This window comes from Cervus elaphus, chromosome 24, assembly GCF_910594005.1.
Source record: "Cervus elaphus chromosome 24, mCerEla1.1, whole genome shotgun sequence".
Lineage (NCBI taxonomy): Eukaryota > Metazoa > Chordata > Mammalia > Artiodactyla > Cervidae > Cervus > Cervus elaphus.
Window position 1 is genome coordinate 53,777,189 of NC_057838.1, and position 12,638 is coordinate 53,789,826.

At 39.4% G+C, this 12,638-nt stretch overlaps 1 protein-coding gene across 16 annotated transcripts in view; it reads left to right on the forward strand.

Moving 5' to 3' along the window:
* CFAP20DC (CFAP20 domain containing) overlaps positions 1-6,458 on the forward strand; it is a 257,536-nt gene extending 251,078 nt beyond the window's left edge. For 8 of the 16 annotated variants that reach the window (XM_043885489.1, XM_043885503.1, XM_043885493.1 and 5 more), the window contains 2 exons: positions 5,680-5,808; positions 5,900-6,458. In XM_043885489.1, the coding sequence (XP_043741424.1) occupies positions 5,680-5,808; positions 5,900-6,012 (242 nt within the window). In that variant the 3' untranslated portion in view covers positions 6,013-6,458. Of the gene's footprint in view, positions 1-5,679; positions 5,809-5,899 lie in introns of those variants that run through there. The other 8 variants (XM_043885494.1, XM_043885500.1, XM_043885505.1 and 5 more) reach the window with 3 other exon arrangements.
* Positions 6,459-12,638: the final 6,180 nt, after the last annotated feature.

Sequence of the window (12,638 nt, forward strand, 5' to 3'; positions counted from 1 at the left end):
AACTATAATGTTGGCATATCATTTGCCTTCCCAAAAAGACAATACAGCTTGCTAATAGAAGAAAGTACCTTTTCATCTTTTTATTGCATTTTTGGCCATTTACCTTTCTCTCATTTGAGGGCACATGTTTGCTGAGAAGCAGATCGCAACAGTTCACTTTCTCGAGTTTTAGTGAAAGTTAATTCTGCCCTACTGTGATAGAAGTTGATGGAAGAGTTTGCCAGCACCTGGTCCTCAGCAGAATCATATCTAAAATGTCATCTTTATTGATCCTAAGGCTGCCTGTTCCCAGTGGTGATCCCCAGCCATTGAATTGTCTAAACCATAGTGTATTGGTATGCACATAAAAATACAGTCAATCAGTTCTCGAGATCTATAAGAGAGAAAATGCATTAACTTGTTTAAAAAAAAATTCTAGACGGCAGCGTCAGAAAATCGAAAATCAAGTATAATGTCTTGACTGTGAGATTTTAAATCTGATAAACTGGTGTCACATCATTTATTTTCAAGCTTGAAGACTGAGCTTTTGCATATAGGTTTTCTATTATCTACAGTTAAAATGCCTCAAATATAGATAATTAAGCATTTATATTAATTGACTTTCAGAAGGTGAGCTAGAGGAATTATTTGCTCACATTGATCTAACCAAGAGGAGGGCAGCTAATATTGCTGCGTTTGGTCTGGCTCCGTTGGTTTTCCTTCTGTTATTGCTGTTAACCGACTTCAAAGTGGATGAAGCTGAAAGTTTGTAAATATATTATCATTTGAAAGGCAATTTTAGTTCACTAGTAATGGCTTTATTATGTGAAGAAGAGTAAAAACGTAATTTGGACCCCTGTCCAGATGCTGTTAGTATGGTAGCAGAGAATGGTTTTATTTCTTAATTTGTCCTTTTAGAGTTTCTGTAGCCAGTCTTTAAATAGAGCAATTTAGCATTTGGGAGAAAAACAAACTATGCACTATCCAAGAATATAATTGAAAATTACCCTATACCCATGCACAGTAATTACCTTTCAAAACATTTCCCGTTGCTTGACATCATACTGGTAATTGCTTAACAATATGATAATTTCATTACATAGAGATTACAATGGCAAAATGATATAAGTTGGAGGTTTTGAAAATTAAGTTATAATGAAAACAAAACCTTTTATGCAAGTTTAAAACACTTACTTCAGAATAAAAGTATACATAATATCACCCAATTTTTGTATGAATGTCATTGTTGGTAGAGTCTTAAGATTCACCCATTTAAAGCTTTTGATTGGCTTAAAACTCAACATTCAGAAAACTAAGATCATGGCATCTGGTCCCATCACTTCATGGCAAATGATGGGGAAACAGTGGAAACAGTGAGACACTTTATTTGGGGGGGCTCCAAAATTACTGCAGATGGCGACTGCAGCCATGAAATTTAAAGATGCTTGCTCCTTGGAAAAGAAGCTATGACCAACCTAGACAGCATATTAAAAAGCAGAGACATTACTTTGCCAACAAAAGTCCATCTAGTCAAACCTATGGTTTTTCCAGTAGTCATGTATGGATGTGAGAGTTGGACCATAAAGAAAGCTGAGCGCCAAAGAATTGATGCTTTTGAACTGGGGTTAGAAGACTGGTGAGAGTCCTTTGGACTGCAAGGAAATCCAACCAGCCCATTCTAAAGGAAATCAGTCTTGAATATTCATTGGAAGGACTGATGCTGAAGCTGAAACTCCAATACTTTGGCCACCTGATGCAAAGAGCTGACTCTGATTTGAAAAGACCCTGATGCTGGGAAGGATTGAAGGCGAGAGGAGAAGGGGACGACAGAGGATGAGATGGTTGGATGGCATCACCGACCCAATGGACATGAGTTTGAGTTAACTCCAGAGTTGGTGATGGACAGGGAAGCCTGGCATGCTGCAGTCCATGGGGTCCCAAAGAGTCAGATATGACTAAGTGACTGAACTGAAAGCTTTTGAACTAAAAACCACAAAACCCCTCTTAGACCCATGGTTATAATGCATGAAATGCCAATTCTATAGTGATATGTATTGGACCAAATGCATTTATATAGCAGTTACTGCTTCAGTCTGTATGCATTATGTAGCCAAATCTCTACTAATGAATTGGATCCACCTTGATCCCTTTGCAATTGGGTGATAAAGACCCATGACCCATTACAACGGTTATTTTCATCTTGAAAGATTCCTGACTAACTGTAAAATGTTTTGAGTTTTCTAATTTGATAACACCAGCTTAAAATTTTATCTTTTTGGAAACTGCAAGCACAGAATGCACTAAACAATTACATAGTGTGTAACTCTTACGTGCCAGAGGTCAGACTTTCCCCCAGCATTTGATGCAGTAAAAACAAGACATCAGATGGCAGGTCTTTGAGATAATTTGACTTATAATTATTTACCTCAGTGATATGTGGTTTTAATATCACACCTGATGGAAAAAAATGAATGTTATTTTACTTTTTTGAAAAGTACATGATTTTTGGTATAAGAGCTTTTGTTTAAAGCTGAATTGATTATAACATCCTCTATAAAACTAGTAGGGCTTCCCTGGTGGCTGTCATGGTAAAGAATCCGCCTGCAGTGTGGGAGACCCGGGTTCGATTCCCGAATCAGGAAGATCCCCTGAAGGGAGTCATGGCAACCCACTCCAGTGCTCTTGCCTGGAGAACAAGGCTCCTCATGAACAGAGGAGCCTGGCGGGCTGCAGCCCATGGGGTCAAAGAGTCAGACGCGACTGAGCGACGAGCACACACATAAAACTAGTCGGAGGGTTTGTGTTTCATTCAGATTTCTTTTTTTTCTTTAGTAGTAAAAAGCCAAATCGATACAGCTTAGGGGTAGGGAGTTGAGCTATAAATGAACACGTCCATCTCATGTCTTAGATTTTCCATAATGATTCTAACCGTGTGTGTGCCAAGTGTTATTTAGTTCTCACAGGTGCTGTAACAGGCACTGTTACCATCCTTACTTTACATGTGAGGAAACTGAGGCTGAGTAGTGAATTTTCCCAGTCCCCCACAGCTGTGAAGTGGTAGAAATGGGATTTGGACCCAGACAAGCCTGCCTTCATTGTCTAAATGTCATACTGCCTGTCTCTGTGAAGCCTTTCCTTTATATTTAAGTTTTATCAATGCTGTTCTCAGTTATTTAAAACTCTATAGCCTGTACTTTATGATTTATTGCATTTATTACTATCCTTAATAGTAGCGATCTTTTATTGAACAACTACTTTGTTCTTGGTATGCATATTATCCAGCATCCAACTTCACCCACAAAACTGTGAAAGACAGTTATTCCCATTTTATAAATGAGCAAAGGAAGGTTCAGTGAGGTAAAATAACCTGTCACCAGCTGAAGGGCACATTCAGGTATGACCTAAATCAAATTACACTTGTAAAGTAATGCTAAAAATTCTCCAAGCCAAGCTTCAGCAATACGTGAACCGTGAACTTCCAGATATTCAAGCTGGTTTTAGAAAAGGCAGAGAAACCAGAGATCAAATTGCCAACATCCGCTGGATCATCAAAAAAGCAAGAGAGTTCCAGAAAAACATCTATTTCTGCTTTATTGACTATGCCAAAGCCTTTGACTATGTGGATCACAATAAACTGGAAAATTCTGAAAGAGATGGGAATACCAGACCACCTGACCTGCCTCTTGAGAAACCTGTATGCAGGTCAGGAAGCAACAGTCAGAACTGGACATGGAACAACAGACTGGTTCCAAATAGGAAAAGGAGTATGTCAAGGCTGTATATTGTCACCCTGCTTATTTAACTTATATGCACAGTACATCATGAGAAACGCTGGGATGGAGGAAGCACAGGCTTGAGTCAAGATTGCCGGGAGAAATAACAATAACCTCAGATATGCAGATGACACCACCCTTATGGCACAAAGTGAAGAACTAAAGAGCCTCTTGATGAAGGTGAAAGAGGAGAGTGAAAAAGTTGGCTTAAAGCTCAATATTCAGAAAACTAAGATCATGGCATCCAGTCCCATCACTTCATGGGAAATAGATGGGGAAACAGTGGCTGACTTTATTTTTCTGGGCTCCAAAATCACTGCAGATGGTGATTGCAGCCATGAAATTAAAAGACGCTTACTTCTTGGAAGGAAAGTTATGACCAACCTAGACAGCATATTAAAAAGCAGAGACATTACTTTGCCAACAAAGGTCCATCTAGTCAAGGCTATGGTTTTTCTAGTGGTCATGTATGGATGTGAGAGTTGGACTATAAAGAAAGCTGAGCACCAAAAAGTCGATGCTTTTGAACTGTGGTGTTGGAGAAGACTGTTGTGAGTCCCTTGGACTGCAAAGAGATCCAACCAGTCCATCCTAAAGGAAATCAGTCCTGAATATTCATTGGAAGGACTGATGTTGAAGCTGAAACTCCAATACTTTGGCCACCTGATGCGAAGAGCTGATATTGGAAAAGACCCTGATGCTGGGAAAGATTGAAGGCAGGAGGAGAAGGGGACGACAGAGGATGAGATGTTTGGATGGCATCACCGACTCTACGGACATGGGTTTGGGTGGACTCTGGGAGTTGGTGATGGACAGGGAGGACTGGCGTGCTGCGTTCATGGGGTCGCAAAGAGTTGGACACGACTGAGAGACTGAGCTGAACTGAGCTGAAGGGCATTCGGGTGGTGAACAGCACTCTCCCACCCATCCCCAGGTTCCTTGGATTCCAGAGCCCAGGGGTGCTCTTAGCCACACCCAGTTAACTCTTCATTAATCTTTAGTAGCCACCTTTGTTTCATGGGCAGTGACACTTAAGACCAGAGATTTTGTTTCACAGTCACTGATTCACCCTTTCAAAAAGGGCTCAGTATTTACGGAGTCTGTATTACGTGCCAGCCCTGCCCATGCCCACCATCCAAGCCCTATCCAAAGCTGACCTGGTGAGCTTGCAGGCCAAAGCTTTGGTTTTCTTTGGTCCGTAGTAGGCCATGCTAAGGAAAAAGAGAGGGCTAGTGTCTTCATCACCTCCTCCTTCCTGAGCCTGCTCTGGGAGTCGCCAGCTGAGGGAGGTCTTGCTCTCCCGGCCTCTGAATTCCTATCCTGTGTATTTTGAGAAGTCCAGAGGGCACTCGCTTGCTGTTGATGGCATAGGTACAGAAGTGCTGAGCATAGCAGTGGGCACATATAAGGTGCCCACGTAACATTTTAGTAAAACAGCTTTTTGGGTTTTTTTCATTTGTTGAAAACCAACCAAACCTTGCTAATGACTAGGCAGTAGGCATTCTCTACAACCAAATCATCCAAATATCACAGGGGGAAAAATTTGACGTGTTCATTTTCCCAGCAAATTTGACACATCTTGCTACCACTAATACAATTACAGATCATCTGACGTTGTTTTCCTCATGTGTTCTTTGCTTTGCATAGCTTATATTTCTAAACATTATTTTAATTCATGTTTCTGTGGTAGCCTTTTTAGGATGTATGAATGGGGATTGAGCTCTTTACTAGATCACTTCATTTGCACTGTTTTGCATTTCTGCAGCTCTGGCCCATGAAGAAGGCTAGAGCTGCGATAATCAAAGATAATCAAATTTTGAATCCTTTTCAGCCCTAATTAGCGTAACTCTTTAGTCCTTTGGCCCTCTTCCTTAGTCCTTTCTCCTCCCTGCCAGTTCTGCACACTCATTTTTCTTGTGCTTTATAGTGAATCTGGCCCCTCTGATCACCGTTTCTTCTATCTTACACGGCAAGTATAGAGCCATCACATCCGCAGCGCTCCTGCCTCCCGGCGTTGACATCCCGCCCACACAAGGATGGTCCTCCAGGACAAATGGTGATTCCTGCTGCCTTGCCCTTCTCTGTTGCAGTTTAAGAATTCCCAGCCAAGCCAGCAGCTAACATGACTATGCTTCCCGTCCCCACAGGTGAAGAGGAGCTGAGTGCGGAAGAGGATGAGGAAGTGCTGACTCTGCTGTATGACCCATGTTTGAACTGTTACTTTGATCCCCAGACTGGGAAGTACTACGAGTTGGTATAACGCCTGCTTCCAGGGCCAAGGATGGCCACCTCAGGTGGAGCAAGATAGCAACTCTGATTCTGTTAAGTTGGCGTCACAAGTGTGTCTCCGGCAGGCCTACAGGATCAGAAAGAACTAAGAGAGATGAAGTCAGTTTGTACATAATGTTCAGTGTTAGGACTGCCTACATTCTTTATGTAGATGGGTGTGACTTTTTAGAACTGTGAAGGAGTTAATACAGAGACAAGATTGTACGACTTTGAATTGTTTCTTATTTGTTGGTTCTCATCCTATATATAATTCTGTTTACTTCATATACTTTTATGTAAATTAATTAAGAGTTATTCAAATTTTTGCAGTGTTAATGTGTAAATGATGGCTTGATACACAAAATGTATTCTTGTTTAAAAGATGCGTTTTCTTTTATTACCTATTTGTATTAAAAATAAAATATGATGGTCAGAAGAATGCCTTTTAAACTGCTTCTTTTTATTTAACCCACTTTCTTTGCCAGAATATTCCTAGATGGTATTTACTTTTCCTTAGACTTCTAGAAAAGGAATTACTGTGAATTAATCAGACTATGATCACATTTTATTGGCACTGGCCCCACAATTTCCATTTCATTATAGTTCATCCATAGTTTGCCAAAGATCATAACATTGTTAATAACTTCAGCTTCTTAGCTCTGTGCTTTTAAAAAAATTATCTACGAATTCTTAAAACATGATCCAAATCTAGCTCTATGGATCCATATTTAGTAGGAAGCCACCCATTTGAACACTCTATATACCTTACCACTTCTGTGACTTGGACCTGGAGAAATGGAGGAGACTTCCTTTGATCTTTAAGTCTATGCCATTGTAACTCTGCTCATTCCATCACAAGGAAAAAAAATCACATGCTTCCTGAATTTGAGTAGACTAGCCTTGAATTGTGTGCCAAATATATAAATACTGAGTTCAAAGAAATACTTATTGTATTAGCTTATTATATTAGGCATATTTTGTTATTTAATAAAAATTTCATAATAGTACCATTGGAAATGAAAAAGTATTGGTGTACAGTTGGATTTAATGGCAATACTATAATTTCAGTTAATGTTGCTTGATAAAGGAAATAAGAGCTCTTTTTTTTTCAGGAGTAGATTTGGGCTCCTGTTCAAAGGATTATAGATTATTTAGAACCATGTTGGTATTGGGTAAACTTTTATTAATTCACAGAGAATACCTTTGTTTTGAATCTTTCTTCAGAATCTTCATACTTAGAAAATACCAAAATTAACTACAGCTTCAGAAAACATGCAGAATGATAAAAAGAGTTGGTTGTGACCTTGAAGATTGGAGCAGAACTTGGAGAGCCTTATTACTGCTTTCATGAGTATCGGGATCATCCACATAAATAGAAGAGTCAATCAAAATTCCATACTAGTTGAGACGTGAAGTTGCAAATATCGAAAAATCGTGAGCTAAAAGTAATTAAGAATACAAGAGTGCCTCATGAGCCTCTAACAGAATGCTGCAAGGCCTCTGAGTGGATCCAAGCTAGGACCTAGAAAACTCTTTTGGGGTTCTTGAACTGCAAGCAACAGATACCCTTAATCCCAGAATCCAAAGACTTGTTGAACAGTCAGACTACAGGAGGCACAGGAATCAGGAAGCTCTGGGAATCCTATAGTAGGAACTAACAGTTTCTCTCGATGATGGTCACCGGGATGACGGTGCCTCCTCTTTCTGCCTTGAGGCTCTGCCTTGAGTCTCTCAGCTGACTTGTCAGTTTGCCCCAGGACCACCTGGAATGCAAACTCGATTGTCCCCACAGAAGAGGGCCCTGTTAAGCAGGCAAAAGCGGCAGATGTCTACCCCGGGTGTCTAAAAATTTTGTTTCTTGGTTATGAATAGAGAGCAAAGAAATGTTTAGGGCAGTGAAACTGCTCTGTATGACACTATAATGATAGGTACATATCACTATACACTTGGTCAAATCCAGAAAATGTCCAACACCAAGAGTGAGCCATAATGCTGTGGACTTTGGATTATTATGATATGTCATTTTAGGCTCACCCTTGGTTAAAATCAAAAGCACCATTCTGGTGAGTGATGTTGATAATGGGGGAAACTACATATGCATAGGGGTAGGGGATATATGGGAAATCACTTAACCTTCCTCTCAATTTTGTTAAAAATTTGCTGTTACAAAGATTGTCTTTTTTTAAAAATGACATTCAAAATAAATTGAAAATTGAAATATCTCAGCGGCTCACCTCTCATCCATTTTGCCCATCTCTTCTCTCTGTTCTCTACCCAAAATTTTCTCAGCAATTCAGTCCACCCACGGGAACACTTAATGAACCACAGCCTATGCATCCAACCACACAGAAATATTAACTTGCAATTTCAATTCAACTGTCCCAAACTTGGGATTCCAGCTGGCCCACTTTGGTCCAGTGGCAGTCAAGAACCCTCTTCTGTGGATGGTGGAGAAAGGCAGTTAAGGAGTTTCTGATGAACCAAGCAGATGCTCCAAAGGTTATCTACCACAAGGTCATATTTTCCACTTTTTTCACTTTGTTTAAAAAGAGTGGCTTCAATTTCTATTGACAAGGTTTCTAAGAAGAATTGAAAAATAGAAATAGATGTGCCCCCATGTTGCCCATTTTAAACCAAAATGGTACATCCAGTTTACTTGGAAATTCATTGCTTGGGCTGTATGGCTTCACTTATCAAATTTTGCTGCACATGAGAATTTCTTGAGAAGTTTATAAAAATATTGATACCTAGGTTCCACCCCCAGAATGTTTTGTTTGATTGGTCTTGGGTGCAACCTGGGCATTGGAAAGTTTTAAAACCTTCCCTGGCAATTTGAATGTGTAGTCAATGCTTGAGCACCACTGTTGTATATTAGATCCAGTGTGATGAGAGGACAGATTTGCCTAATCACATGTAGCAGTGAGGAAAAGTTTATATTATTAGTTTCCATTTTTAAGACCTGGACTTCTACTTTTCTCATCAAATGTGTAGTGAATGCACACACTGCAAATGGATTCTGAAAAAAATAGTTTGATTCAATATGGAAATACATCTCACGATAATTTGGTATCAATTTGAGGACTAATTTAGTTTCTTGTTTCATATAATTTGGGGTGCAACTTGCAATCGGCTTTAGGTGTTCAATGTCTAAATTATTATTTAATTACAGAGCCGAAGAATTATAGAAAAATAACTGTCAGCTGATTTGTGGCATCAAATCAATGATTTAGCTTCTCTGGCAATTATAATTTTTCTCTAGTTTTATTTTCTATTAAAGGAAAAATATTGGCATATGCAAAATACATAGATACTCTTGCATAATAATTTGCCGCATTGTATTTCTCCATGTTTTTAGATTAGCTTCATTTGAATCAGTCATTTCAACCACATCTTGATTTTTTTTTTTGAAGTGCAAACTGTTTAATACCCAAGAATAGTGTAGTGACAGATTGTCCAACCCAAAGGACAATTAATTAAAAGAACTAATCTTCAAGTTGCCCTTTGGCTTTAATTAAAGATATAGCTGCTGAAAGTTTCTGGGTTGTTCTTTTTTAAAAAGCTGTTTAATGACAGCAAGTACAGTATTAAAACTAGGTTTATCCCAGGTTGCCGTCTGTGACTCTCAATCACCAATCAAAATGGCCAGAATAATGAGATTTAAGCATCACCTATCCACATATGGTTGTGCTTTAGGATTTCTATCTCATACATCATTTTGCATTGAAGAAAGGTTGATCATAAGGAGAATTCTTGTCAAGCAAATCCTATTTTTGTCAAGCAAATCTCTTTTTCTCCCATTATACTAGTTGAGATAGAATCATCTAATTGGGCCTAGAAAGGATAATCAAGATCATTTCTTTAAACTCTGATTTTATAATTGAGAAAAGTGAAGTTCAGATTGGGAAGTTAATTATCCAAAGGCAATTTGTGCAAGGGAGAATGGGATCCTCGACTTCTCACTTAAAATTCTTTCCCCACTCTGAGGGCATTAAGATGATTCAAATGACGGGTGGATTTCACAGTTACTGTACAATGGCCACTAGAGGACACTAGAGTCTGTCGGGAGTTTGGGTTCTCTGTTTTCTTCTCTTTTGTTTATGCAGATTCTTCCTTCCTTCCATAGTATGGCCTTTTTATACTCCAAGGATCAGCACTTCTTAAAGTGTGTTCCAAGAAACAAATTTCATTCGATGTGAATAAATGTATTGGGAGAGCGGAAGAAGCCCATAGTCACACAATGTTGGAAAATACTGGAGAAGCAGAAACGGGTCATTGGGCTTCACTGGAGAAAGTCTCGGTGGCTGTAATAATCCAACAAGCATAGGGAATGTCCAAGGAGAAATGGGATATGGGCAAACTCCTCTGTCCTCAGAGCGCTCTTCCAGGAGAGCATCTGTCTCAGCATGGCTGAGCCTCCCACAGAACCTCCTGTGAGACAAGCTACAACAGATCAGTTCTGTGCCAGCGAGCCCTGACTCCACCAGAACTCCCAGAAATGTGTCTCCGTAAGTGGGTTGGCTGCTCGTGTGAGTGTACCTGGGTAATTTGGTAGTGAGAGTAAGGGTTTTGCTTTTTGTTTTTTCTGTTGCCCAGATATTTCACAGATCCCTGACCACACTGTAAGATCACTCTCCAGACTCACTTGGCATGTAAAACAAGGTATACTGAAGCCTGAGCTTACCTTCAGCCAGAGACTTTGGTCACCTAAGATGAAGAAATTTTTCTCTCGTATCTTAAATTATACAAACTTTTAATGGTAGGTGATACAGTTAACGTACAACAAAGGATAAATCTAAGTTACAATTCATTCATCATGGATATTGGAGCTTTACATCTTAATGAATATTTGGGTTCTGGTTTGGGTGGCTATAATGTAATTTAGAATCACATTAAGTCAAAATAATCTGACTTATAAGGATTAAATAACCAATAAACATGGGCCACAGATAACACTAATTTTTACTCCTGACATATTCTCCTGTAGTTAATCACCTGTAATCCTGTGAAGCAGTACAGAAGTGAAGTGTGGAGATGGTATTGATTGGTTTTCATCAGCCTAACTTATCACTGTCAGTGTTTATGCTGAACCCGGCAAGATTTAAGCACATAAGCTCACTCCTAATAGTAATAAGTATTGCCAACATTTTAACCTGTGGATCAAGTGATGTTCTCTCTCATTTGTTGTAAATAATACTTCCAAAGACATGGGGCAGGGGAGGGAGGGTTACCCTTGGGACCTTAATAATTGAGATAAACACAGTAAGGAGTATTTGGCTTAAGTCTGCTGCTGCTAAGTCACGTCAGTCGTGTCCGACTCTGTGTGACCCCATAGATGGTAGCCCACCAGGCTCCCATCCCTGGGATTCTCCAGGCAAGAATACTGGAGTGGGTTGCCATTTCCTTCTCCAGTGCATGAAAGTGAAAAGTGAAAGTGAAGTCGCTCAGTCGTACCCAACTCTTCGCCACCCCATGGACTGTAGCCTAACAGGCTCCTCCGTCCATGGGATTTTCTAGGCAAGAGTACTGGAGTGGGTTGCCATTGCCTTCTACGTGGCTTAAGTCTAGGAGAGGAAATTACTGTTCATTTATTTTTGATAACATATCACTCGGAAATATAATTTATATTAATGATGGAGATTCAGTAATCTGTAGGTATATCATGAGATGGGATTAAAACAGTTCCCAGTTTTGCTTTTCAGCTTCCCAAACTCAAAATTATCTTAGCTAAAGAAAATCAGTCAAAATTTCCCTTTTGTTTTTCCTGCTGCATGAAAAAAATGATTTGGACATTTCAACTCCTGAAGACTTAGAAACTTTTTAGCCAATTCAATCCAAGAGAGCTTTCCTTTTTCTTTAAAACCTTTGGCTGGTCAAAGAAATTGATAGTATCCTTTTATGGGCTAATTGTAGTAAGCAGAATATCTTTTTACCCCTAATTCTTGTCTGTCTTTGAATTTTGATATCTAAATATTTCTAAAAATTAATCTAGATGTCTAGATATGCACAACATACTTCTAGTACATTTTAATTCACTTAGTTCAAGAGGTTTTTTTTAAAAAAAATATTGATATTTTTACTTGGCTGCACCAGTCTTAGTTGTGGCATGCGAGATCTTCGAGGTTTTCTGAGGCAGGTGGATTCTTCTAGTTGTGGCATGCGGGAATCTTTAGTTGCAACATGCAAAGTCTTAGTTGTGGCGTGTAAGATCTAATTCTCTGACCAGGCATCGAACCTTGGCCCCCTGCATTGGGATTACAGAGTCTTAGCCACTGGACCACCAAGGAAATCCCTCAAGCTTTTAATCCTTTTAGGTCAGGTGCTTCTCAAGAACATCTGCCGTTATCAAAAGAGGTTTGACTTCAGGGGGAAATAAAGGTGGTATCATTTGTTAGCTAAACATAAGAATCTATGGTTGCTCCAAATACCAGATAAATAGAACAATAATTAATTCCAGAAGATTCCTGTTATAATTTGCTCTGCTTAGCAGATACGTTTCCCTGACATTGTCTATCTGCTATAATCTTTGAGATCATTCCATGTTTTGCCACTTGCTACTTTCAGTCTAATCTGAAAACAGCCTTGCCTGCATGTGGCAGTTATCTGGAGACTTAAAAAATG